Genomic DNA, 25,128 nt, shown 5'->3' on the forward strand with positions numbered 1-25,128 from the left:
GCCTCTGAGCCCACACCCAACAGAGAAAACTATCCTGTAGAAGGGACAGCACCAAAAGGCAAAAGAAAGGTAAGGGAAAGCTCAGCACTCCAAAGACTGTAATGAGATTTGGCTCCTATGGCTGTTATTAAATGGTTTGGCATTATTAAATGGGTTGGTTTTAAATACTAAACCAAGACATCATAAACAAAGTCTGCAGCGAATTGTGACCTGACTAGTGAGGTGATTTATTAAGTTATTGCTATTTATTATACTTACTGCTACAGTTTCAAGCTAATTACTGACCACACCGTGAGGGCTTTCTTACCCTCTTGTCCCAGCGAAGCAATATTGATTGATCCACTCCTTAACAGAAGACCATGGCGAAGAAGGTGGCCGTGATTGGAGCTGGGGTCAGTGGCCTGGTCTCTCTGAAGTGCTGTGTGGACGAGGGGCTGGAGCCCACTTGCTTTGAGCGGACTGAAGATATTGGAGGGCTGTGGAGGTTCAAAGTAAGTGAAACCTTCCTGTTTCCCGAACAGACTGTGCTGATAGATGGGCCTTACTGGGGATTTCCTAAGCAACTTTGATCAGACTTATTTCATGCAGCCACACAGGAACTACAGAAATGGGCTGTCATCTCGCCCAGATCATGGTCCTGACCCAGCCAGGCATGCAGAGGACCTTTCCTTATGGAACCTGCAACTGTCTTGCAGCCCACATTCTTGTGATTCTCAAAGCCACATACTAATATTGGGGAACATCCCATGAAACAGGAGTGTCAGGGACTCTTTTCAAGATGCCACAGTATTCCAATCACTGAGCAGATGCTTTTTCAGAGAGTGTCTCTTGTTACCAACGACTGTCTTTATCTGACAAGCAGACACTGTTTGCTTAGCTTAATTGATGACCCTCAAGGGTGACTGCCAGGAAACTCTTTAAAGACATTATCGTGCCTTGGGGGCACAGTCGGTTAAGCGTCCAACTCTGTTTCAGCTCAGGTTTTTTATCTCAGGGTTGTGAGATGGGCCTCGTTGTCGGGCTCCACAGGCAGTGTGGGGTCTGCCTGAGCTTCCCACTCCTTCTGCCCCTCCTGCTTGTGTGCGCCTCTCTCTCTCAGATAAATAAATCATTAAGAAAAATAAAGTAAAATAAAAAGATACTATTAACTATATTCATTCAATTCATTCTATTAGCCAAACCTAAAAATTGATAATGCTGTCCATTCATCCGATTTTAGATAAAAATCAGAAAGATATATAGATAGACAGCTGTATAGACTCATAGTTTTTCTTTCCTACGGTCTTTTGAGTTTAAGGACAAGCCTGCCACCTCCTAAGTGTGAGATCTTGGGCCAACTTATTTACAAGCCTGTGTCAGTTTTCTAAGTGTAACTGTAACTGGGATAGTCATAGAACAGTGTAATTATTTCACGCGCTGTTTTGAAGATTAAGGGAGATAAGTCATGTAAAAAACTTAGAGTGCAATAAATGTTAGTTACGATAACTATATTTATACTTTATAGACTAAGCAAACAGAAACTGAGGGAAGTTAAGTAACTTGATCGTGGTTCCACAGCTTAGAAGAACTGGTATTCAGTATTCAGACTCAGGTGTGTATGACTTCTAAACCGCTAACCCTCTCCTTACAACCATGCCCAACTTGCATTTTTGCTCAAAGAGTTTAAAGAAAAGTTCCAGCTCAGCACTCCAGAGCAATAACTTTAGGAGCGTATATCAGGTACATCTAAATGAAGGATCGAACAGGTGAGAACAATCTACACCAAAGCAAAAGGTTTAGGGGCACCTGGATGGCTCGGTCCTTAAGCGTCTGCTTTGGCTCAGATCATGATCCCAGCATCCTGGGATCAAATCCCACATCGGGCTCCCTGCTGAGCAGGGAGGGAGAGCCCGCTTCTCCCTCTCCAGCTTCTCCCTCTCCAGCTCCCCTGTGCTTGTGTTCCCTCTCTCACTATCTCTGTCATAAGTAAATAAAATCTTAAAAGAAGAAGAAGAAGAAGCAGCAGCAAAAGGTTTAATATGCTAAAAGCAGGGGCGCCTGGGTGGCTCAGTGGGTTAAGCCGCTGCCTTCGGCTCAGGTCATGATCTCAGGGTCCTGGGATCGAGTCCCGCATCGGGCTCTCTGCTCAGCAGGGAGCCTGCTTCCCCTCTCTCTCTCTGCCTGCCTCTCCATCTACTTGTGATTTCTCTCTGTCAAATAAATAAATAAAATCTTTAAAAAAAAAATATGCTAAAAGCAGATGCTGGTATCAGAAGACACCATCCAGAGGGTCTGCCTAGAAGCCAACCAGTTAGGGGGAAGGCATGGCATCTAGCACATGGGCTTTTTGCCACTCTGAACTGAATTTTAAGCCAAAACAGATTTTATAACCTCACGTTTCTCAAATGTCTATGACTATAATACACACCCATAGAGTTTTTTAAAGATACTGCACACCAAACAGATTAATTAAATAAATAGAGATACTTAACACCAGACTGGACTTACTGAATCAAAATCTTTTGAGGAGAGGAACCTATTTTTAACAGGAGACCCAAAGGAATCCTAGGATGAGACAAGTTTGGCAAACAAATTGCACAAATACTGAATAAAAAAAAATCTATTCATTCAACTATGCAAACACAATCAGAGCTAGGGATGGAGATGCTGGTCCTTATACAAGACATGGAACTTGCAGAGAGGAAACTGGAAAAACAGCTAGAATACATTCCTCGCACACTAACAACTGCTCATTAGAAACACTCTAGCTTTTCCTGAGAGGGTGATATGATAAAGTGGTTATTCCTGCCTTAACTGAAGATGTATTTTTTATTGTTGTTCACTCTAGGTTCACATACAGATTCCACTGGTATTTTTTTTCACCCAGGTAGATTTTTTTTAACCTAAGGAAGAAATGTGAAGTTATAACAAATTAATATTTAATAATAAATTTGTCACTGTTTTAGTACCTGATTTGGGACTTAATATCAAAAAGCCAAGTGTCCCGTTCTTTATTATCATCAATTTGGCAACGGAACAGGTGAGAGCTATTTTGAATGATCTGTCAAATATATGACTTGATGAATTCCAGGAAGATTTCTTTCTGCCCCAAAATATTTTTCCTCTTATCCTATTCCCAGTTCCCAGTGTCTAATGTTTCAGAATTAAAGATACCTTCCTATGGGTTAAAAAAGGAAAGTTAGATTACAGTGTGAATTAATTAAATTTTATTAGATATAAAATGCTTAAGTATGTAATTTCCTGAAACCCGTAACAATGTCACATTTTGAATCTCCTAAAACTATATCTAGTTAAAAAAAAAACAAACAATTTTCTCAGCTCAGACAAGACAAGAAATCTCCCAGCAGCGTGAAACATACAGGATGCAAGATCTCACAAGTGGCCAGGGGAGCCACGGGCAGGTCTTGTTACCAGCAGCCTGGGTTGCCAAAGGGAGAAGGAACGAAAAAGGATGCTGGGAGCCACCAGGCCCAGTCCCCTGGGGAAACTTTTTGCCTCTTCACTCCTCTACCATCCAGAATCAGTTCTGAAAATAAGTAAATATTCTATATTTACACACAATCCTTCTAAGGCCACTGAACATATTTAGCGCTGACGTCAGCTACAACAAAATTTAAGGAAACTTGCCCCATGCCCAACTCAGACTGCTGAATTCTTCCAAAAGGCTCTCCAGCGGCCCCTTGTGGCAGTTTTGGAACATGGGGAGAGTGGGTAATTAACATATTTTTAGCATTTTTCCAGCAATGAAAAAGTACTTGCCATGCATCCTCATTTTTTTTTTCACAATACCCCTAAAAAGTAGTGTTGGACAGCAATAATTCCAGCCCCCTCAAAAGTCCTTCCAACTGGGCTGAGTCAATTGACATAAGACAAATTAGCAGGAGAAAATCACATTTAGGCATCACACACACAGAAAACCCACATTACCCTGTAAATTCCAAAGCCAGGCAAAATGAGAAATGGATGTCGTTCTGAACTAAAGAGAAGGGGGTGTGGTTCTGGGACTTCAGAGGAAAGAAATACACTTCACAGGACCACCAGAACAGTAGATGCTTGGCAGTAAGATACTTGACCTACGGTTCAGATGGGTCACTCGGGTAAAATATTCTCTGCTAATAACACTTATTCTGGAAAATACCCCCAATTTAGATTCTTCTGTGTGGTTAAGGGAGTACAAAATTTCTCTTGAGCCCATAGGGTCTCAAGTGCTTTCAGATCAAAATAATCCACATGCCCAAGTGGCATGTTTGGGGGATGGGGGGGAGGGGAGCTTCCCTGAAACCTTCCAGGTTTCAGTATGAATAATGATTATCCTCATGGACCTATGAAGAGGAAGCTGAGATTCGGAATGAACAACCTGTCCAGAGGGACAAAGGTGTGGAAAAAGCACAAAAATGAAGGTCTATAAGATTCCTGAGCCTGCATAGTTGATCATCTTACTGAGGTGTTAAGAGAGGAAAACATGACCTTCCTTTAGCCACTAACCTTCTCTGCCTCTTTCATTGTTCCTGATACCTGTGTTCACAGGAAAATTACCCATATACATTGTTTTTTACATTTGGATATAAATATATCTTTTCCCAGCTACATATATTCAATTATTTTAATTACTCTTCATATAATAGTCTCTAAATATCTCTCCATCTTGGTTTCTTTCCTCTAGATTAAACCTGAAATTTTACTTTCTCTCTTAAAATGTGACTCCCACAAGATCCAATATTCCAAACCAATTTATTTTTATAATATATATATTTTTCAGAACAAAAGAGGTGTTTGGCATTGCTTCAGACAATGGGAAATGAATTGGACCAATCACTGCCCTCAAAGAATTTATAATCGGTTGCTCTAACAGTTGCCCTCTGTGACTTATGCTTCACTTGGCCGGGATGGTCTGCCTTTTCTGTGAACCTCACACTTCTCTACAACAATAAAGGCTACTTACCCCTGGGAGGGGAGGGGAAGAGTTCCTAGAGATTGACTCATGCCCTTCACCCTGGTACCTGGAGGGAAACACCCTTATGAGCAGAGATTTCCCTTCTACATGTAAGTATCTCTTACAGAAGGGTAACTTCTGCTTGGTTTTCAGAGCTTCCCCTCTGCCTGCTGTTTCTTAAAAATAATCAGTTTAAAATAATCCCCATGTCAAACGGACATACTCCAGGGTGTCAAACTCTGCTCCTCTTCACGGTTTGGGAACAAACAGCCATTTGCTCTCCATAAGAAATGACCGCCTTTCCCTTGTTGTACTGTCGGGGATTTCCCCACGTTAATTTATCCCCAGAATCAAACACAGCAAATTCAGCGTACAGTAGAACTTAAGTTTTTGTACCTTGCTGCTCATTTAATAGAGCCAAATTTAACATGTTAGATATCTGTAACTCTCCAAGCAATGAAATATCAAATACTAGCCATGGTCCTTAACTAAGCCTGTTCACCAGAAGCTTAAGATGTACACTAGTTAACTTGCCATATATTTTTTTAAAAGTAATGTTTGTGTGTAATAGAACAGAAAAAGGTCTATAGCATCCTACTACCAAAACATTTACTTATTCCCACTATGCTACTGAATGTCCATTTTAGTATCATTAAGTCCTATCTGCAGTGACAAAAAAATGTTTCTGGTTAGCATTACATGTTCTTTCATGCTTTCAACATATTAAATGATTTTGTACAATATCCCCAGCATATACTAGGTTCTGTTTACCTTAAAAATAAAAATTGCCAATTATTTTACCAGCAAAAAATGGGTTTGCTGGGGAATAAAAGAGAATTGCAATCTGGCTGTGGCAAAACCATAGGCAAGTCCAGAGAACAAAGCAAATGGACTTTTTTTTTTAAGGAGAAAAGGGGTAAGTTGGGAAGACTGTTCTGAACTGAAAGTCCTTTGAAATAAGCCAGGAGTTCAAGGTATGGTGGCTTCTCATTGGCTGAGCTGTTGCCCAAGGGGATGAGGAAAGTGTCTCTTCCTCCCGATGGAAGAGTAGAGCAGCATCCGTGTGCGAGGTCAAGCCCATCGCTTCCTGCCGGGTCTGCGACTGACCAGAAGTGTTGGGGCCAAAATTTCACACCTGCATTCTAGTGAGGCTTCCCGTCACTAAGTTTCACAGTCCCGAAAGTGCACAGAAGTCACTGCGGTCTCCAGATGTCCCGGCAGGGTAGAGATACTCAAGAGAACCCGCATCACACTGCAGTTTTACAAGTGTTACGGGCAGCGTGGAAACTCAGCAGTGCAGAACAGGGCAAGCTGCCCACAGGGTGTAATGCTTTCGTTTGTCTTGACCAGAAGCAGGGATCAGGCGTGAGAATTAGGAGAAAGAGTGTTCTAGGCAGAGAGAGTGGCATGTGCAAAAATACAGAATCTTGAGAAAGCTGACATGCTTAGAGAAGATAAAGTCACACCATATAGCTAGACTGAAGGACACAGGACTGATGAGGCTAGAGAAGAGAAGAGAAGACAGCCAGGGTCTTTTCATGAGAAATGTGTGTCCCATGTCAAGGAGTATACGCTTTACCCTGAAGGTGGTACAGAAAGTGGGCAATACTGGGGTCAGGAAGTTTAACTGGGGGTCACCATGGGTGATCAAAGCCAGAGATCTAGAGAGACACCAGACTAGTGGAGAGAGAGTAGAACACAGTGACGGTCTAATAAACACGATGGTTCCCGTGTTCAGTGCCTAAGAATCAGTAGCGGAGCCCTTCTAAAATACAGATGGCTGGGCCCAAACCAGACCTACTTGGATTTTATATTTTTGCAAAGATCCCCTGAATCCTTAGACGACAACTAGTGCACTGAATGGCATTTTGGAACCACAGTTTTTGTCCCAAACAGTAGCACAACAACATAAAAATAATTTCAGTCTTACTCATTTCAAGCAACGGAGCAGATAGATATAAGGTCCACCTGAAAGAGGGAAAATCTGGAAAGACAGAATATTTGTAAAGAAATACAATTGTGTTATTTCCTACTGCTTAGAGTCACCAGCATGGGAACAAAATATTGATCGGTAGAGGTCAACATCACAGTGCTTCACAATGAAAATGACGAATCTGTAAGTTTTTGTAATTCACATTTGTAATAAGTTAATCTGTTTTCACTATATAAGCTTGCTCCCTCTAGCAGATTAAATATTACCCTTATAATCTTCCTTAAACTTAGATTAGCCTTTACAACCTTCTTATTTTTACAGAGTCAAAGGTAAACTTCAGTCCAACCTTTGATCAAAAGGTCGTAAATTCTAAATCACTGCTCACCAAGGTAATTTGATTTTGCTATATAGTCTTCTGACATTCAGAAAATTCCATATTAAGAGAATATTTATCATGTGACCATTTATTTTAGACAGATAAATTGTAATATATTCTGTCCACTAGAAAATTCATACTATCAGTATTTGTGCTTAAATATCATTTTTGGGTTTTACATACACACACACACACACACACATATTTTTAATCATTTTTTTTAAGATTTTATTTATTTATTTGACAGACAGAGACTACAAGTAGGCAGAGAGGCAGACAGAGAGAGAGGAGGAAGCAGACTCTCCAAGGAGCAGAGAGCCCGATGCGGGGCTCCATCCCAGGACCCTGAGATCATGACCTGAGCCGAAGGCAGAGGATTTAACCCACTGAGCCACCCAGGCGCCCCTTAATCATCTTTTTTTTTAAATCAGCTCCACGCTGGGTATGGAGCCCAATGCAGGGCTTGAACTCAAGACCCTGAGATCAAGACCTAAGCTGAAATCAAGAGTCAGACACTTAAAAAAAAGAAGAAGAAAAGAAAAAAAAAAAGTCAGACACTGAGCACCCAGACACCCCGGCCCTGCTTATATTTTTAATTACGTCTATGAGTTACATTTATCTGTTTTGAAAGCTGTGTCTTCCTGTTTGGGGCTTGTCATCTCATTCTGTCTCCATCTTTCCATCCTAAAAGTCCAGATGCATTTTCATTCAATGTAGTAATAAGCTCCCTAAAGATAGAAACTGCGTGTCCTGTTTTTATTCTTGTCCCTAACTCCAAGCTCAGGGTCTGGACAGGAGAGATGATTGATATGTATTTGTTTATTAATAAGAATCATTCTCCTTTTGTAAAACCTCACCAGACCCCATTTTTACCCAGATTTATCTAAACACATAGACATCTGCTTCGGCCAACATAGGAAGAAGTACATACAGAAATAAAGTGTTTTTTAACAGCTGTATGCCAATCGACCACAATAAAGATTATTACATGATCTTCAGGGGAAAAAATTGTGATGTCATCATCAATTATTGACAAATGACACCAATACAACTCCCAGAGGGGAGTCTTGCCCAGACCCTGAAATTACTATAGAGCTCGGACATCAGAACTGTTTGCATCACTCCAAGTGCCCTTAAAATTGACCTGACAGAGGAACCAACCACATTCCAAAGCCATTTTACTGGTGCCTGAAAAAACTATCATGCCGGCTATAGTACAACAATCTTAGTGTAGCTAATTCAAATCTGTGACTGGTTTAGTAAGATTAACCCTCATGACCTATAATCGTAGCAACAGAGGCAAACATGTGTTGGGCTCTTATATAAAGTCAGGCTTTGTGCTAAGCACTTTATCTAATCTCAGCCTGATGACAATTGTGCAATGTCGTAATTATTAGTGAACCTCATTTTACAGAGAAACTGAGGAAATTGCCTTAAGGGACTTGCCCATGGCTATAAAGCCATTCAAGGTGGTAGAATCAGGATATGAACCCCTGTCAGACTCCAGGACTCTCAAGTTTAACTCTACTCTGTACTACGTATAAAGTTATCTGGTCTTGAGGAAAAAATTGGTATTTCTTTGCCTCATGAAATATAGTTGATCCTTGAACATCATGGGAGTTGGGGCCACTGATGAAAATCTACATAGAACTTTTGTCTCCCCCAGAACATAACTACTAATAGCCCACTGATGACCAGAAGCCCTAACCAACAACATCAATAGTTGATTAACATACCCCTTGTACGTTACGTGTATTATAGACCATATTCTTACACTACAGCAAGCTAAAGAAAAGAAACATTATCAGAAAATCCTAAGTACTGTACTGTCAAACACCCAAGTGTAAGTGGACCCACGCAGTTCAAACCCATGTTGTTTGAGGGTCAACTACATTTCCAAGTTTGAGACTTTGGTTGGATAGGAAAGTTCGACACTTAGTCTTACCAAGGACATTGTGTTCCACCGTGTGGAAACATCCAGAAATAGTTTACGTATCAGTATGACTTTAGTATTGTGCAATTTGCAGCTCCTCTCCTACTCATTCCTTCTCTCTCTCTTTCTCGTTCATTCATTCGTCCATTCGTTCATTCACGCCTACCATAGGCCAGGAGCCAAATGCCTTTCTGAACACGAACAGGAAAAACACATTTAACTTTACCAGTCCAGAATCGAGGCTCGGATGATACCATTGCTGAGATTTCAGGAGAATCCTTATAAACAAAAACTGATTTAGCAAGTCCTCTACACACTGCTCTTAAATGACATAATCTGAACACAAACATTGTTTTAGCTTTGGTAACTCATCTTGGTACTAATAATCCTGAACTTAGGACACAGCAAGGCCAAATGCACATAAAATCTTTGCTGATAAAAGAGGTGAGATTCCACAGTTTAGTCATTAAGTCTTTGAGATTAGGGTCCGCCAGCTTCCTAGGTGATGAGAGTTTTCTGGTATGGTGTGAACTGTGTAAGTGTTTGAATGCTAAGGGAGTTTGCGTTAGAATATGAAGTGGTTTCCCTCGCATACAAAAGGATACAACAACCCTGAACTCTGGATGAATAAATTCTGGCATTTTAATATTCAAACACTAGCCTCAAATTGCCCAGAAGCATTTATTGAGGACTTCTCAGGTGGCGTTATTTAAATGTTCTTATGCAAGCCTCTTTGAGAACCTGCTGATTTCAGAGACATTGAATCACCATATTTGGCTCTTATATAATTAAACACAAAGAATATTATCTGTATGCACAGTGCTTAGAGGAAATTATAAACTCAACCATACTATGAGCTACCTCCGATTTTATCAAAGCGTACTCACCAACATTTACATTCAAGTTTAAGATTTGATTGGTACTAATGTTATTCACTTTTATCACTTGAGGACGGTTGATTTGCATAAAGCACAAAATGAAGATGATGCATTCAAGTTAACATGCGAAAACTACCTGCCCCCAGAAGTATTCATTTTTTTTCTTTAAAGATTTTATTTATTTGTCAGAAAGAGGGAGAGAGAATGAGCACAGGCAGACAGAATGGCAGGCAGAGACAGAGGGAGAAGCAGGCTCCCTGCCGAGCAAGGAGCCCGATGTGGGACTTGATCCCAGGACGCTGGGATCATCACCTGAGCCGAAGGCAGCTGCTTAACCAACTGAGCCACCCAGGCATCCCAGAAGTATTCATTTTAATTGAAATTCTCCCTTAGGTTTTCTGACCAGTATCCCAGAGTTTATTGGTTCCTAAAGGAAGGTGGGTGTAGCCTCCCCAGGGGAATTTTCAGAATGGGCCTAATTGCCCAATGGCTGGCATTAAGTACATAGAGACGAGGATATTAATACCCTGCAACGTGGCAAAAGAAGGATCGTCCCCACTCTCAGTCCCACCAGCGGTAATAATCCCACCAGCGAGCGACACTGGAGGGCCCCAGCTAGGCCCCCCTGGGACATGGGATGATGGAGCACATGTACGAAACCTCATCACCCAGACTCGGCCATCAGGCTACGACAATCAAAGAGGATCACATCTCCCAAGAGTTAGGTTTGGAAGAAGTGTGAAACACCAAGGGATTATTTTAAATGCAACATGATTATCACTCTTTTTATTTGATTCTTCAGGAAAATGTTGAAGACGGCCGAGCAAGTATCTATCAATCTGTCATCACCAACACGAGCAAAGAAATGTCCTGTTTCAGTGACTTTCCAATGCCTGAAGACTTTCCAAACTTCCTGCACCATTCTAAGCTCCTGGAATACTTCAGGATTTTTGCCAGAAAGTTTGATCTTCTAAAATATATTCAGTTCCAGGTATTGTATTTTGGGGGGAATGGTTTTCTCTACATGGGTTCAGCTCACATGTAAACAAAGAAGTTACTCTGGTAATGAAAGAAATTGTGAAGAAAACAAAGTATTCCAATCCAATTTTTTGCTGGAAGAGCAGAATAGAAGACCTAAAAGGTAGTGATATTATAGATAACACACACTTTAGCAGAAGAGGAAAATCACCTGTTAATACTAAGGGCTTGACTAATGATATGGAAAATGAAACTGCAGTTAAGCTAATGTCTATAACCACTATGGGTTCCTAGCCTCGTTTCCCTTGAAAGAATAGCAGGAAAAATCAAACTACTATTTCATTTTCTGATCTTCTCTTTAGAAATTGAATTTCTAAGAAAAAAAATGTACTAAATGAGCTCACAGTTCCCCATTCATTTCATAAGCCTGTAGAAACTATTTTTGGTATTCGGGGGAGTGGCAGGGTGCATTCTCTAGCAACATAAGGACGGCTGGATCATTTTGCATACTAGCTTTCCTCTGTTCCCTCAAAAACAAAGAATCAACAAGAAGAAAACAATATTCTCACTAAACATGCTGAATTTTTATCAATAACCTACACTTCGAACACTAGTAACTATGCTTAGTAAATAAAATTCTCTCTCTGGATAAATGTTAGTGAGCTAATTTTTTTATTTTCTTTTTTTAATCTAAATTCAGTTTAGTTCAGGGACAGAAATTAGTCATTCATCAGTTGCATAAACACCCAGTGTCCATTACATCATGTGTCCTCCTTAATGCCCATCACCCACTTACTCCATGCCTCCACCCCCTCCCCTCAAGCAAACCCCAGTCTGTTCCCTATGGTTAAGAGTCTCTTATGGTTTGCCTCCCTCTCTGTTTTATCTTATTTTATTTTTCCTTCCCTTCCTTGATATTCATCTGCTTTGTTTCTTAAATTCCACATATGAATGCAATCATATGATAATTGTCTTTCTCTGACTGATTAATTTCACTTAGCATAATACCCTCTAGTTCCATCCACATCACTGCAAATGGCAAGATTTCATTCTTTTTTATGGCTGACTAATATTCCGTTGTAAACACATAACTTCGTCTTCTTTATCCATTCATCTGTTGATGGACATATGGGATCTTCCCATAGTTCGCCTATTGTGGACATTGCTGTTATAAACATTGGGGTACATGTGGCCCTTCAGATTACTATTTTTGTATCCTTTAGGTAAACACCCAGTAGTGCGATTGCTGGGTCGTAGGGTAGCTCTATTTTCAACTTTTTGAGGAATCTCCATGCTGTTTTCCAGAGTGGCTGCACCAGCTTGCATTCCCACCGACGGTGGAGGAGGGTTCCCCTTTCTCCACATCCTTGCCAACAGCTATTGTTTCCTGAGTTGTTAATTTTAGCCATTCTGACCCCTGTGAGCCATTCTGATCACTGTGGTTTTGATTTTTATTTACCTGATGCTGAGTGATGTTGAGCATTTTTTCATGTGTCTGTTAACCATTTGCCTTTCTTCTTGGAGAAATGTCTGTTCAGAAAGTCATTTCTTGACTGGGGTTTTTGGTTTTTGCTGTTGAGTTTCATTAAGTTTTTTATAGATGTTAAATACTAGCTCTTTATCTGATTGTCATTTGCAAATATCTTCTCTTATTCTATTGGTTGCCTTTTAGTTTTGTTGATTGTTTCCTTTGTTGTACAAAAGCTTTTTATCCTGATGAAGTCCTAATAGTTCATTTTTGCTTTTGTTTCCCTTGCCTCTGCCTGTGTTCTCCTCTAGGATTTTGATGGATTTCTGTCTCACATTTAGGTCTATCAGTGAACTAATTTCTTTGTGACACTTCTCATTTCCTCAGTAATTTCAGTTTTGTTCCAGGTTTGTATTATATTAATTTATAATAGCTGATTGCGGTGGAAATCTATATTTGTAAATGCCATTAAAATGTATCTAATGTACTACATTAGAAAACTATTACTCATTTCCTGGTGGAGCCATCCTACGAATAACAGATTTTTTTTTATGCCGGAAGCTTTTAAAGGTCTTTGTCCATATGACTATTAATTTATTTAACAGATATATTGCCCTCTTATGATATGTACTTTTTATTATCTGCTCTTTGAAAGATCAGGTTAAAGTTGCAAGAGAACTATTTTTCTTATTTATTATATTACTGCTCTTGTGTTTCCTGGAGCTTAGAGAGGGGCTAGGGACACTCATTTCCATTATTGGTCTCTGAGTTGGTATAAGCCACAAGATGTTAGACTGTAAAAGGCTCTGTTGAATTTGGTTGGTTCTCAAAGCAAATTTTGAATAGCAGTAATTCACAGTACTTTAACTAATCTATTACCCTAAACTGCAAATCTGATATCTTTAATCTCAGCCAAAAATGCCTGGACATTTTATAGTCCCTTGCAAGTTTTATGCTAATAATCTCCATGTATTTTTTCAATTGAAACACCTTCAAAAATTGCCAACCCAGCATTTTTTAAACATCTGAACATTTGAAAAGCATGTACATGGGACTCAAATACTCATAACCAAGAGAAGCATGCCATTATTCTGGCAGTGAGAAAAACTTTACTTCCACTTGACGTTGTTTGTTACACATCAAAGATGTCTTAAGGAGGGCACGTATTGCATGGAGCACTGGTGCATAAACAACGAATCTTGGAACACTGAAAACATTAAATTAAATTTTAAGAAGATGTAACACCTTTATGGATACTTCTAAAAATTTTATAGACTTCCAGACAGTGTGAGCTACATTAAAAAAAATTGATAAGCATAAATTATTTCATCCAAATGAGATCATGAACTATATTGCTAACATGATGTACTCTGTTTGAAAAACATAATGTGAACGACTACCATTCACAGGATGCCAGACACGATGCAAAGCGCTTTGCCTGAAATATCTTCTCTAACACAGAGGCTTCGCAGAGGCGGACACATAAAAGATTCTTAATAAATGCTGACCATGTGACATTTGAATCATGGGCATGTGTTCCAGATCTTGCCCAGACTTTGTGTTTCTTCTGTCTCTCTCTCTCAATTCCTTTCTCAGTCCTTAACAGACTGGCTCCCATGGCTGAGCCTTGTACAAAGTACCATAGCCTTGGTAGCTCCCAGCCAAAGAAGAATGAGAAGGGGACACTTAGCAGTCTTTGTCTTAAGTGGCTTGAACAGGATTTAAACGGAACCTACATCAAGTCATACAGTGCACTCCACCCATTCCCACTCCCAGGAAACTCAGCGAGGCCCCTGTTATGCCAGAGTAATGTTCAATGATGGCTTCTCTGTGTTCGTTCAAGACAACTGTCCTCAGTGTGAAAAAACACCCGGATTTCTCATCCTCGGGCCAATGGGAGGTCGTCACCGAGTGCAACAGCAAGAAGCAAAGCGCTGTCTTTGACGCAGTTATGGTTTGCAGCGGCCACCACATCCTCCCTCACATGCCGCTGGAATCGTTTCCAGGTGAGGCCCGCGAGGACTCCCAGCTTTTCAGGGTGGGGGTTGTTGAGGAGGAAAGATTTTCTCTTACCTTCCAACATTCTTTGGGCTTAGTCTAAGGGCTAACATGAAACAGATTAATAGGAAAAATGAAATGACATGAAACAGATTAGTAGGAAAAAATAAAATGTAATTATGCATGCAGAGAGTCCATAAGAATATGAGGCCCACAGGCAGTCGGGCGGCTGCTATTCATGTGCCATTTGGAGCTAAAGAGAAGGACATCGGGGTTGGGGACCACAAAGGGAAAGATGACAATTCACAGGGAGATGAAAAAGGGTAAGTGTTTGGTAAACTAGTGTTTGCTGAACCACTCAGAAACGGTGGGACACAGAGAGGAATTTCAACAAACAGACTGCTGCGTTCCTCCCCGTCTACCTCGCCCAGTTCCTATTATATGGTAATTATCCAGGGTGACAGCCCCCTTCCTGGGGCAGGACCTCTATCTAAGTTTTTGTAGGCAATTAGGGGGGAAAGTTAGAGGTTTTTCTAAGCCTTCTGTTTCTTAAAAATTGTTCGCCTAACATTACCCACATGCCAAGGAGACACATTTTGAGGTGAGAAATTTTGCAACCCTACAGTGTCCAGGAATTTTATATGGAGGTTGGACTGACAGGCAGAATTAGCTACTGCAACTGGGCATAATATTAAGATCTGGATAGAGCTAGAAGGATAAAAGTCTCCACATACCATCTTTCCGTCTTCATGACACAGGGACTTCAGTAACTTCCTCCAAAGTCACTGAATCTTCCCCAGAATTTCAGAGCATTGTCACCTAAATCGCTTCTCTGTTGAAGAGGCCCTTATCACCATGTACCTCGGCCTTTATCTATCCCGCCAAACACTGACTTTTCCATGTCCTTGGAGAATTTTCCTCAGAGCCATGCCTTCAGACAGGTTATTGAGGAGGTTCCATGGAAATAAGTTCTCCTACGGGACAGTGATGGGCGCACAGAGAGTGACGGGGAAGAGTACAGACAAGGGAACCCTGCAGCCGTCTGACCCGGCACCTCCCAGGCCCTTCCCTCAGAAAGTGTGCTTCCCCCTGCAGGCCCTCAGGACAACAGCTAATACAGTGGTTCACAGTCCAGGTCTCACATTCAAACCACCTGTGGACCCTCTAACATCCTTATGCCCTCCAGTGTTCAGTTAGTAGAGTGTAGGCCTAAAGCAGTTAAAGAGTTACTCAAGTGATTTTAATATGCAACCAGGCAAGGGGCAGCTGGAAGACGGTTGGTTAAGCCTCGGACTCTTGGTTTCAGCTCAGGTCGTGAGACTGAACCAACCCCCTCCCCACCCCCAGCTCCCTGCTGGGGCGCCACGCTTAGTGCAGAGCCTAACTGAGAATCTCGCTCCCTCTCCCTCTGCCCGTCCCCCAAGTTCCACACCCACTTGTGCTCTCTCTCAGATAAACAGCCCTTTTAAAAAAGGTGTGCAGCCAGGTGTGAGCTCTTCTACCCGAAAGTACTGATTCTCAAAGAAGAATCACCTGAAGGGCTTTTAAAAACAACTTGGGAGGCCCCATCTCCGGCATTTCCAACTCAGTAGATTTGGCATTTCCAACAAGTGCCCAGGTTCCAGCTAATAATGCTGGTCAAAGGACCCCACTATGAGAACTAATAATCCAAAGGTTCTTTCAAGAAACCTACCATAGGGGGGCACCTGGGTGGCTCAGTGGGTTAAAGCCTCTGCTTTCGGCTCAGGTCGTGGTCCCAGGGTTCTGGGATCGAGCCCCACATCGGGCTCTCTGCTCAGCAGGGAGCCTGCTTCCCTTCCCCTCTCTGCCTACTTGTGATCTATCCGTCAAATTAAAAAAAAAAAAAAAAAAAAAGAAACCTACCATAGGGGCACCTGGGTGGCTCAGTGGGTTAAGCCTCTGCCTTCCACTCAGGTCATGATCTCAGGGTTCTGGGATGGAGTCCCACATCGGGCTCTCTGCTCGGCAGGTAGCCTGCTTCCTCCTCTTTCTCTCTCTGCTTGCCTCTCTGCCTACTTGTGATCTCTCTCTGTCAAATAAATAAAATCTCTTAAAAAAAAAAAACCCCACCATAAAAGATAAATATTTAACAAAGTCACATTTTTCTGGGAAATCTACAGACAGTCTTGTCTTCAAAATGGCTTATCCAGTAAGTTACCGACTTATCCTGCAATGTGGAAACATCCTTCACTTTCTATGTGCCTGGTTTTTAGTTTATTTTACTTTTTGTTTGCTTTTGCAAAATGAGAATGATAAATATTATTCTAATTATTACACAAGTACCATAATAGCATTTCATAACATGTTCAAAAACATTTAAAAGAATACATGTGCTATGTGATATTAACTGTAACCTCCCTAAGGGGTGAGGAGGCCAAGCAAATGATTGACTCCAGAAAAGAAAATCTGACAGTGCACTTTTATTGAAATGGACATAACTCAAGGACTTCTCTCTTATTCCCCTTGAAGGTATTGAGAGGTTCAAAGGCCAGTATTTCCATAGCCACCAATACAAGCACCCAGGGGGACTTGAAGGGAAACGGATCCTGGTGATTGGACTAGGAAACTCAGCCTCGGACATTGCCGTTGAGCTGAGTAAGAAGGCTGCTCAGGTACGATGTTCTCTATTCATCGTGTACCATGGAGGAGAGAAAGGAGAAGGGCATATTGCAATATCCCCACCACATAACCAAGGTTCCATTACTCGTTAATTGGTTGGTCGGTCGGTCGGTTGTTTGGTTAGTTACTACAGTGTGGTATCATAAAAAATCTTGAAGTCAGGAAGCCAAGGTTTACCTCCTAGTCCTGCCACTAACCAGCCATGCTAACCCAGAGCACGTGTCTTACTGCTCTGAGCCATACATGGGATATATTGTCTACACAGTAGATCCTTTCCAAAAGGGACAATGCCCTGACTTAAGCAGCATTCCTTTCTGCTTAACAGGTATTCGTCAGCACCAGACATGGCTCCTGGGTCATGGGTCGGATCTCTGAAGATGGCTACCCCTGGGACATGGTGTTCCACACCCGGTTTAGGTCCATGCTCCGAAATGTCCTGCCACAAATGATTCGAAAATGGATGATGGAACAGCAGATGAATCAGTGGTTCAACCATGAAAATTATGGCCTTGAGCCTCAAAACAAGTAGAGTTATTTTGCTTTTTTATGGTATACTCACTGGTAAGCAAGGTTGTCAGAGTGCCTCTTTATAAGAGCCCAGTTGCTAATGTGGTATTTCAAATCACAACTTAACAGTAAGAGTATCATCGCCATCCTGGAATTTGAATTCCAAATTTGTTCTGTATACCTTTTAAAAAGTAAATACTTAAGAAGTTGAAGTAGAAATATTAGGAAATTTTTATGGCTGAGTAATATGCCATTGTGTATATAACACCCCATCTTTTGTATCCATTGGTCTATCCATGGACAGTTAGGTTGCTTCCATACTTTGGCTATTGTAAATAATGCTGCAATGAACATGGGAGTGCACATGTCTTTTCAAATTAGTGTTTTCATTTTCTTTGGGTAAATACCCAATAGCAGAACTAATGGGTCATATAACTCTATTTTTTTAAGTTCTTTTTTAAAGATTTTATTTACTTATTTGACAGACAGAGATCACAAGTAGGCAGAGAGACAGGCAGAGAGAGAGAGGAGGAAGCAGGCTCCCCGATGAGCAGAGAGCCCAACGTGACGAGGGGCTTGATTCCAAGACCCTGAGATCATGACCTGAGCTGAAGGCAGAGGCTTTAACCCACTGAGTCACCCAGGCACACTTTTTTCTTTTTTTTTTTAAGGTTTTTTTTTTCCATATAATTCTATTTTTAACTTTTTGAGTAACCTCCACTGTTTCCCACAGTGGCTACACCAATTTGCATTCCCACCAACAGTGCATTTAGGGTTTCTTCTTCTCCACAACCACATTAATAATTGTTATGTCTTATGTTTTTTGTTTTAGCCATTCTGGCATATGAAGTGATATCTCATTGTGGTTTTGTCTTTCTCTGATGATGAGTGATGCTAAGCATCTTTTCATGTGTCTGTTGGTGATCTAGAAGTCTTCTTTGGAAAAACATCTATTCAGGTCTTCTGCCCATTTTTAATTAGATTACTCAGTCACAAAAAGAATGAAACCTTGCCATTTGCAACAACATGAATGGACCTTGTACCCAACAAGAGGGTACAAGGTTAGGTGAAATAAGTCAGTCAGAGAAAGAAATATACCATACAATTTGACTCCTGTGTGGAACTTAAGACACAAAAGAAACAAACAAACAAAAAACCAGACTATTGAATACAGAGAACAAACTGGCAGTTGCCAGAGAGGAGATGAGTGGGGGGCTGGAGGTAATAGACAAAAGGAATTAGGAGTACATTTATCTTGAGGAGCACCGAGAAATATATAGAACTCTTGAATCATTATATTGTACATCTGAAACTAATATAACACTATATATTAATTATACATGAATAAAAAAATAAATTTAAAAAAGAAAAAAATATTATGAGCTGCTCTAGAAAGCAGAACTAGGATCATGGGAAGAATTTCCTAGTTCCCAAAGCTGTCCAACATTAGCAAAAGCTGCTTGAAGAGATTGAAGCCTTCCTTTCAGAGGGGTGTGGTGGGAAATGTGTCCCAAATTCTCCATGTGATACCTCATGCTTTGCTAATTCTGTACACCATAAGGGCTCTTCCCATGGGCAGCTCTTGAGAACATACTCACTATCTCTTTGCCAAGAAATAAATCTCTACAGAGCTCAAAGTTATATATCACTGATCTTATAAACACAAGAAAACAGTATGAATGTTTATTTTTCTTTAGTCGATAACAGGCTCCTTCCCTTAAAAAAAATACAAAAACAGAAGAACTTTGGAATCTTTCAACAAATACCATGTGACTGCTCAGTTCTGAGATCTGATACATGTAGCATGTATTGTCTTATTCTTTTTTTTAAGATTTTATTTATTTATTTGATAGATAGAGATCACAAGCAGGCAGAGAGGCAGGCAGAGAGAGAGGAGAAAACAGGCTCCCTGCTGAGCAGAGAGCCCAATGCGGGGCTGGATCCCAGGACCTCGGGATCATGACCTGTGCCGAAGGCAGAGGCTTTAACCCACTGAGCCACCCAGGTGCCCCGTATTGTCTTATTTTTTAAAAAAGTGGTTCTCAAATCTATGAAAAGGGGAATTCCAGAAATACAACCAAACTTTGCTCTATCACACATGCTATCACATGCAGAGACTCCATGGATATTTGGGATCAAAAAATATCCCAAACTTAATTTCATACATTGGTTTTATGCTGATCCCTTAATAAAAGTTTCAAAACTAATGGGGATTTAACAAAATTTTCCTTTCTTACTTATGATCAGATGGAGATTAAGTAGAACAGCAAGATAATTAAAACAACAGTGGAAACGTCGAAGGGGTAACAATGACTGGAATGACCATAGCCATGGTATTTTGTTTAAGCCCTTGGGGATGCCTCCTTTTTTGAAATGTCTTTTGCTCACACGACTTACATGTTTTCTCTTTATCGAGGGGAGAGATTTGTGAATGAGAATCAAGTCAGATAGTAAGGTTTGAGGTAGATCAACCAGTCAAGGTAGAAAGTTTTATGGATAGTTGAGAAATCTCTTTATTTGAAGAGCCAACTCCATAAAATATCAAGAGAGTTTCAAGACTCACCCACCATCATTAAATGTTCCTTCTAAGTGTTTTCTTCTTCGTGTTTCAGATATCTTATGAAAGAACCTGTCCTAAATGATGATCTTCCAAGTCGTATACTCTACGGAGCCATCAAGGTGAAACCAACAGTGAAAGAGCTCACAGAAACTTCTGCCATCTTTGAAGATGGAACAGTGGAGGAGAAGATTGATGTCATTGTCTTTGCAACAGGATATACTTTCTCTTTTCCATTCCTTGAAGATTCACTTGTGAAAGTAGAGGATAAGATGGTCTCACTGTATAAATACATGTTCCCTCCTCACCTGGAGAAGTCAACTCTGGCATGCATTGGTCTCATCCAACCCCTAGGTTCCATTTTCCCAACTGTTGAACTTCAAGCTCGTTGGGCAACCAGGGTTTTCAAAGGTATGCAAGGGGGAAAGTGAGGGGCTGAGGGTTTTATCTCTGATGGAGTTTGCTCAATAACAGGTTTAGATAAGGAGGCTGCCAGGAAGAAGTTGCCCAAACTTAGGCAACTCTCATGAGATTAATGTCCTAAAAAGTTAGTGGAGAATTTGCAAAATAACAAATATAGAGATAAAATAATAACAATAATAATAGTAAAAATAATAATAAAGAACTGTAATCATCCCTTTAAAATATTAGAAAGTTCAGAGAATTTCAATTTTCATAAAGCTAAATACATCTTATCCTTTCCTAAAATCATGAAAGAATAGTTGAGAAAGAAAGGATCTCTGACTCCTGACTTCACCTATACGATGTTTATAATTTCCTCTGAATATGTGCAAATCTAGAGACCCCTCTACATTAACTCCAAATTAACTCTCAATATGTTAAGAAGCTGAACCTCACAGATCCTTACAAAGTTATAAGGTTATTGAAAGGGTTGGTCTAAGGATCTGCATAGCACTTTGCATTCCTCAGGAGGCCATTATCTCCCTGACCCCAGGGTTCAAGTGAGCTCAACCAAAACTCATTGAATACCTAGCCTTGTGCTGGAGTCTGGTGGGACAGACAGCAATACGAACAGATCATTTCCACATACCAAGATAAATGCTTTGGTAGAGGGATGCATGGAGTGCATAGAAAGAAGGAAAAGGGTGCTTTGCAGTATGTTGGGATAAATGAGGGCATGTGGTCAAGAAAAACCTGCTAGATGACCGAGTTTCTCAGGTGCAGAAGAGAGAATCTCTTGAGCCAAAGCATAGAGGCATGATGGATATGGAGAATTACAAGCTATTTGACATTCTCAGAACATAACATACGAGGCAGAGAGGGATGAGAGATTTTTAAAGAAAAATCTTTCAGAGACAACTATCATAGGATCTCCCTGATATGAGGAAGTGGAGATGCAACATGGGGGGTTAAGTGGGTAGGAGAAGAATAAATGAAACAAGATGAGATTGGGAGGGAGACAAACCATAAGTGACTCTTAATCTCACGAAACAAACTTAGGGTTGCTGGGGCAAGGGGGGTTGGGGGATGGGGGTGGGGTTATGGACATTGAGGAGGGTACGTGCTATGGTGAGTGCTGTGAAGTGTGTAAACCTGGCAATTCACAGACCTGTACCCCTGGGGATAAAAATACATTATATGTTTATAAAAAATTTTAAAAAAACAATAATCTTTCAGGAGAAGGGCCAGGACACAGAAGCCTTGTAACATATGCTAAAAGGCTTACAATATAAAATGTAGATCAGTTCTTTCTAAATCTGGCCATACATAAAAATCATCTGGATCCTTAGGGACCCTGATTAAGTCTGATCTGAGGACCTAAAATCTCCATTTTAGAAAGCTCTTCAGCCAGAGAACCCAATGAAAGGTTATAATCAAGGAATAAACATTACCAGACTTACATTTTCAATAGATTATTTCAGCCCTGGTGTGGAAGACAGGTTTAAAATGAGAAAAGAATGGGGTCTTTGAGACCAGTGAGAAGGCCACTGCAAGTCTGCTGAACCATGACGCAGCTGAGCCTGGCAGAAAGACAAAGTGGAGAAGACGATAGAAATGTGAGAAACGGGGATAAAATCCACAGGACATGATGATTGGCTGAATGTAGAAAATCAGAGAGAGAGAGAGAGTGGAATCACAGATGACTTGCAGATCTTGGCCATGGGAACTGGGTGGACAGCAGAACCAGGAATAAAGAGAGGACATGTGGAGGAAGATACGAGTCTGACCAGGAGAGCTCAGTGAGGCTCGGTTTTGGACGCATTGACTCTGGTATGTCTGCTGACTCATACATCCAGGGGAAACTGACCATTTCGCCGGGTCCGAGAACACCCATGGACAGGGATGGAATCACAAGCACACAGTGATAACTCCTACACCGATCTACCTTCTCTGCCCCCACTGCTTGACTTTACTCCCACCAGGTTTACTGCAACAGCCTCTCAACTGGTCTTGCTACCTTTAAACTCACTTTCCTAGAGCCCATTTCCCAAACTTCACCAGCTAGAAGGATCTTTCTAAAAGGAAAATCCGATCTTGTCACCACCTACAGAAAACCCTTCCATGGCTTCCCATCACCCTTAAAATAGAGCTCAACCCACCGGGCATGATTTCTGGCTCTTCAGGCTCACCTTCCTTCTCCAGCCTCTTCCCTTATCCACCCCACCTCAGAGGTCTCACTGTACCCTGGGCTCCCCTAAGGGCAGACCACACAGAACTCATCCCACCCTGAAGTTCAGCCACACCAAGCTGCCTTGATTGTCGTACGATGCGTAAATGGCCAAGCTTAATGGTAGGAACCAACTACTAGAAAAAGCAATGATACTGAATCAAACCCACCCCTCAAACCAGTCCTTTATTTCTAGGTTTGTGTACCTTGCCCTCAGAGAGGACTATGATGGCGGACATTATCCAGAGGAATGAAAAAAGAATCGATCTGTAAGAATTTTTTTTTAATTCCTTACATAAAGCAATGTTTCTCAGGGTGACCTAACTACCCACAAGAACCACCTACCTGTTTCTTAAAAATGCAAATCCCGGGGCGCCTGGGTGGCTCAGTGGGTTGGGCCGCTGCCTTCGGCTCGGGTCATGATCTCAGGGTCCTGGGATCGAGTCCCACATTGGGCTCTCTGCTCAGCGGGGGGCCTGCTTCCCTTCCTCTCTGTCTGCCTGCTTCTCTGCCTACTTGTGATCTCTGTCTGTCAAATAAATAAATAAAATATTTAAAAAAAAAATGCAAATCCCTGGGTCCCAACCCAGACTAACTGAATTGGAACCTCAGGATGAATCTGGAAATTTGTATTTTTATTTTCTCCCCAGGTGATTCTTTTTTTTTTTTTTTAAGATTTATTTATTTATTTATTTGACAGAGAGGTCACAGGCAGACAGAGAGGCAGGCAGGGAGAGAGGGGGAAGCAGGCTCCCCGCTGAGCAGAGAACCTGATGCAGGGCTGGATCCCAGGACCCTGGGATCGTGACCTGAGCCAAAGGCAGAGGCCCTAACCCACTGAGCCACCCAGGTGCCCCTCCCCAGGTAATACTAGTTTAAGAGCCCACTCCATGGGGCACCTGAGTGGCTTAGTCAGTTAAGCATCGGCCTTTGGCTCAGGTCATGATCCCTGCCTCAGGCTCCCTGCTCAGTGGGGAGTCTGCTTCTCCCTTTTCCTCCCTTTCCCCGTGCTTCTGCTCTCTCTCATCTTCTCTTTCAAATAAATAAATAAAATCTTAAAAAAATAAAAAAGTAGGACCAACTACATAAAGATAGAAATTTTACCAAATCAGGGCATTTTTCCTGGACTTTGTATGATGCCCGTGTTAGATTCTGTGGAGAGAGCAGCAGTAGTAACAGTGGCCATGTGTGTCTCTGAAAATCAGTTAGCTGGGGGACATCCTATCAAAGTAAATCAGAAGGAGTCGGTGAGAAGCCAAAGTAGATGGATGCTCTGACAGGTTAAATGGGGTCCACCGGTGACCAAGCACCTTGGAGAGTAGACTCGGAGGCCTGACATCACGGGTTGTCTCATGGTCAGACTCTAATTAATCTAACATCTACTGAGAACCTGTTTTATGCCAGCCAGAGCGCCAACTACTTTAATCATTTAACGTGCAGATATTAAGCGTCTCCTCTGTGCAGGACACTGAGCAGGGTTCATACGTGGCAGCGCACGAATCTTTGCAGCCACCCTGACTAATGAGTATTGCCGGAGAACTGAAGCCGCTACTAAACATCCAGTAGTGATCTCGGTTACAAACCTCGCCCCGTTCCTCAGACTCCCATGACCTGCTCTCGATTTTACAGCTACTCTCAATCTGAGACGGGCCTCCAGACGGGATGCGTTCGAACCTTCCACCGGAGTCGTTCGAACCTCCTTTACTCCCTCAGCCCGTCATTCCTCCAAGCGCTGTCAAACACCTCCTGTTCTTCTGGGACTTAGAACATTTTGTGAATCTGCCATTTTTTACTTTTTTCTTTAAGGTTTGGAAAGAGCCAGAGCCAGACGCTGCAGACCAATTACATCGACTACTTGGACGAGCTCGCCGCAGAGATAGGTGCGAAGCCAGACATCCTGTCTCTCCTGCTGAAAGACCCCAGCCTGGCTGCGAAGCTCTATTTTGGACCCTGCAACTCCTACCAGTACCGCCTCACTGGGCCGGGGCCGTGGCAGGGAGCCAAGAGGGCCATCCTCACCCAGAAACAACGGATACTGAAGCCTTTGAAGACCCGGGCAGTAAAAGCTTCTCGGGATTTCCCGGTTTCCTTCCTGTTGAAAATCCTGGGGCTTCTTGCTCTTGGCGTGGCCTTTGTTTTCAGCTTCAGTGGTTCTAATCTGTCAGCATAAAGCTTTTGACTTTACTGTCAGCCAGTTCCTATTTAAAAAGAAAAAAAAAAAAAGACTAAAAGCAAAAATGGGAAATCTAATGGGTTCTGTATTTCAGAGTTGAGAGGACAGAGAGAGGCGGTTGTAAA

The 25,128-nt window shown here is 41.6% G+C and overlaps 1 protein-coding gene and 1 long non-coding RNA gene across 3 annotated transcripts; one reads left to right on the plus strand and one right to left on the minus strand.

Moving 5' to 3' along the window:
* FMO2 (flavin containing dimethylaniline monoxygenase 2) lies at positions 1-25,128 on the plus strand. Of its 2 annotated transcripts, none has more exons than XM_044266952.1 (9): positions 1-69; positions 354-491; positions 10,856-11,044; positions 14,343-14,505; positions 16,988-17,130; positions 17,463-17,662; positions 20,257-20,612; positions 23,027-23,099; positions 24,637-25,128. In XM_044266952.1, exons 2-9 carry the CDS (start codon positions 360-362, stop codon positions 24,998-25,000), a joined length of 1,620 nt encoding a protein of 539 aa, XP_044122887.1. In that variant the 5' UTR covers positions 1-69; positions 354-359; the 3' UTR covers positions 25,001-25,128. The 2 variants fall into 2 exon arrangements, with proteins under 2 accessions (XP_044122887.1, XP_044122888.1); XM_044266953.1 differs by having other exon boundaries at positions 25-69; positions 321-491.
* LOC122918484 lies at positions 14,516-16,416 on the minus strand. The gene is made up of 3 exons (XR_006386616.1): positions 16,382-16,416; positions 15,232-15,471; positions 14,516-14,603 (listed from the first exon to the last, which is right to left on the minus strand). It is a non-coding gene; the product is annotated as an uncharacterized LOC122918484 (long non-coding RNA).

This window comes from Neovison vison, chromosome 10, assembly GCF_020171115.1.
Source record: "Neovison vison isolate M4711 chromosome 10, ASM_NN_V1, whole genome shotgun sequence".
NCBI classification, from domain to species: Eukaryota; Metazoa; Chordata; class Mammalia; order Carnivora; family Mustelidae; genus Neogale; species Neogale vison.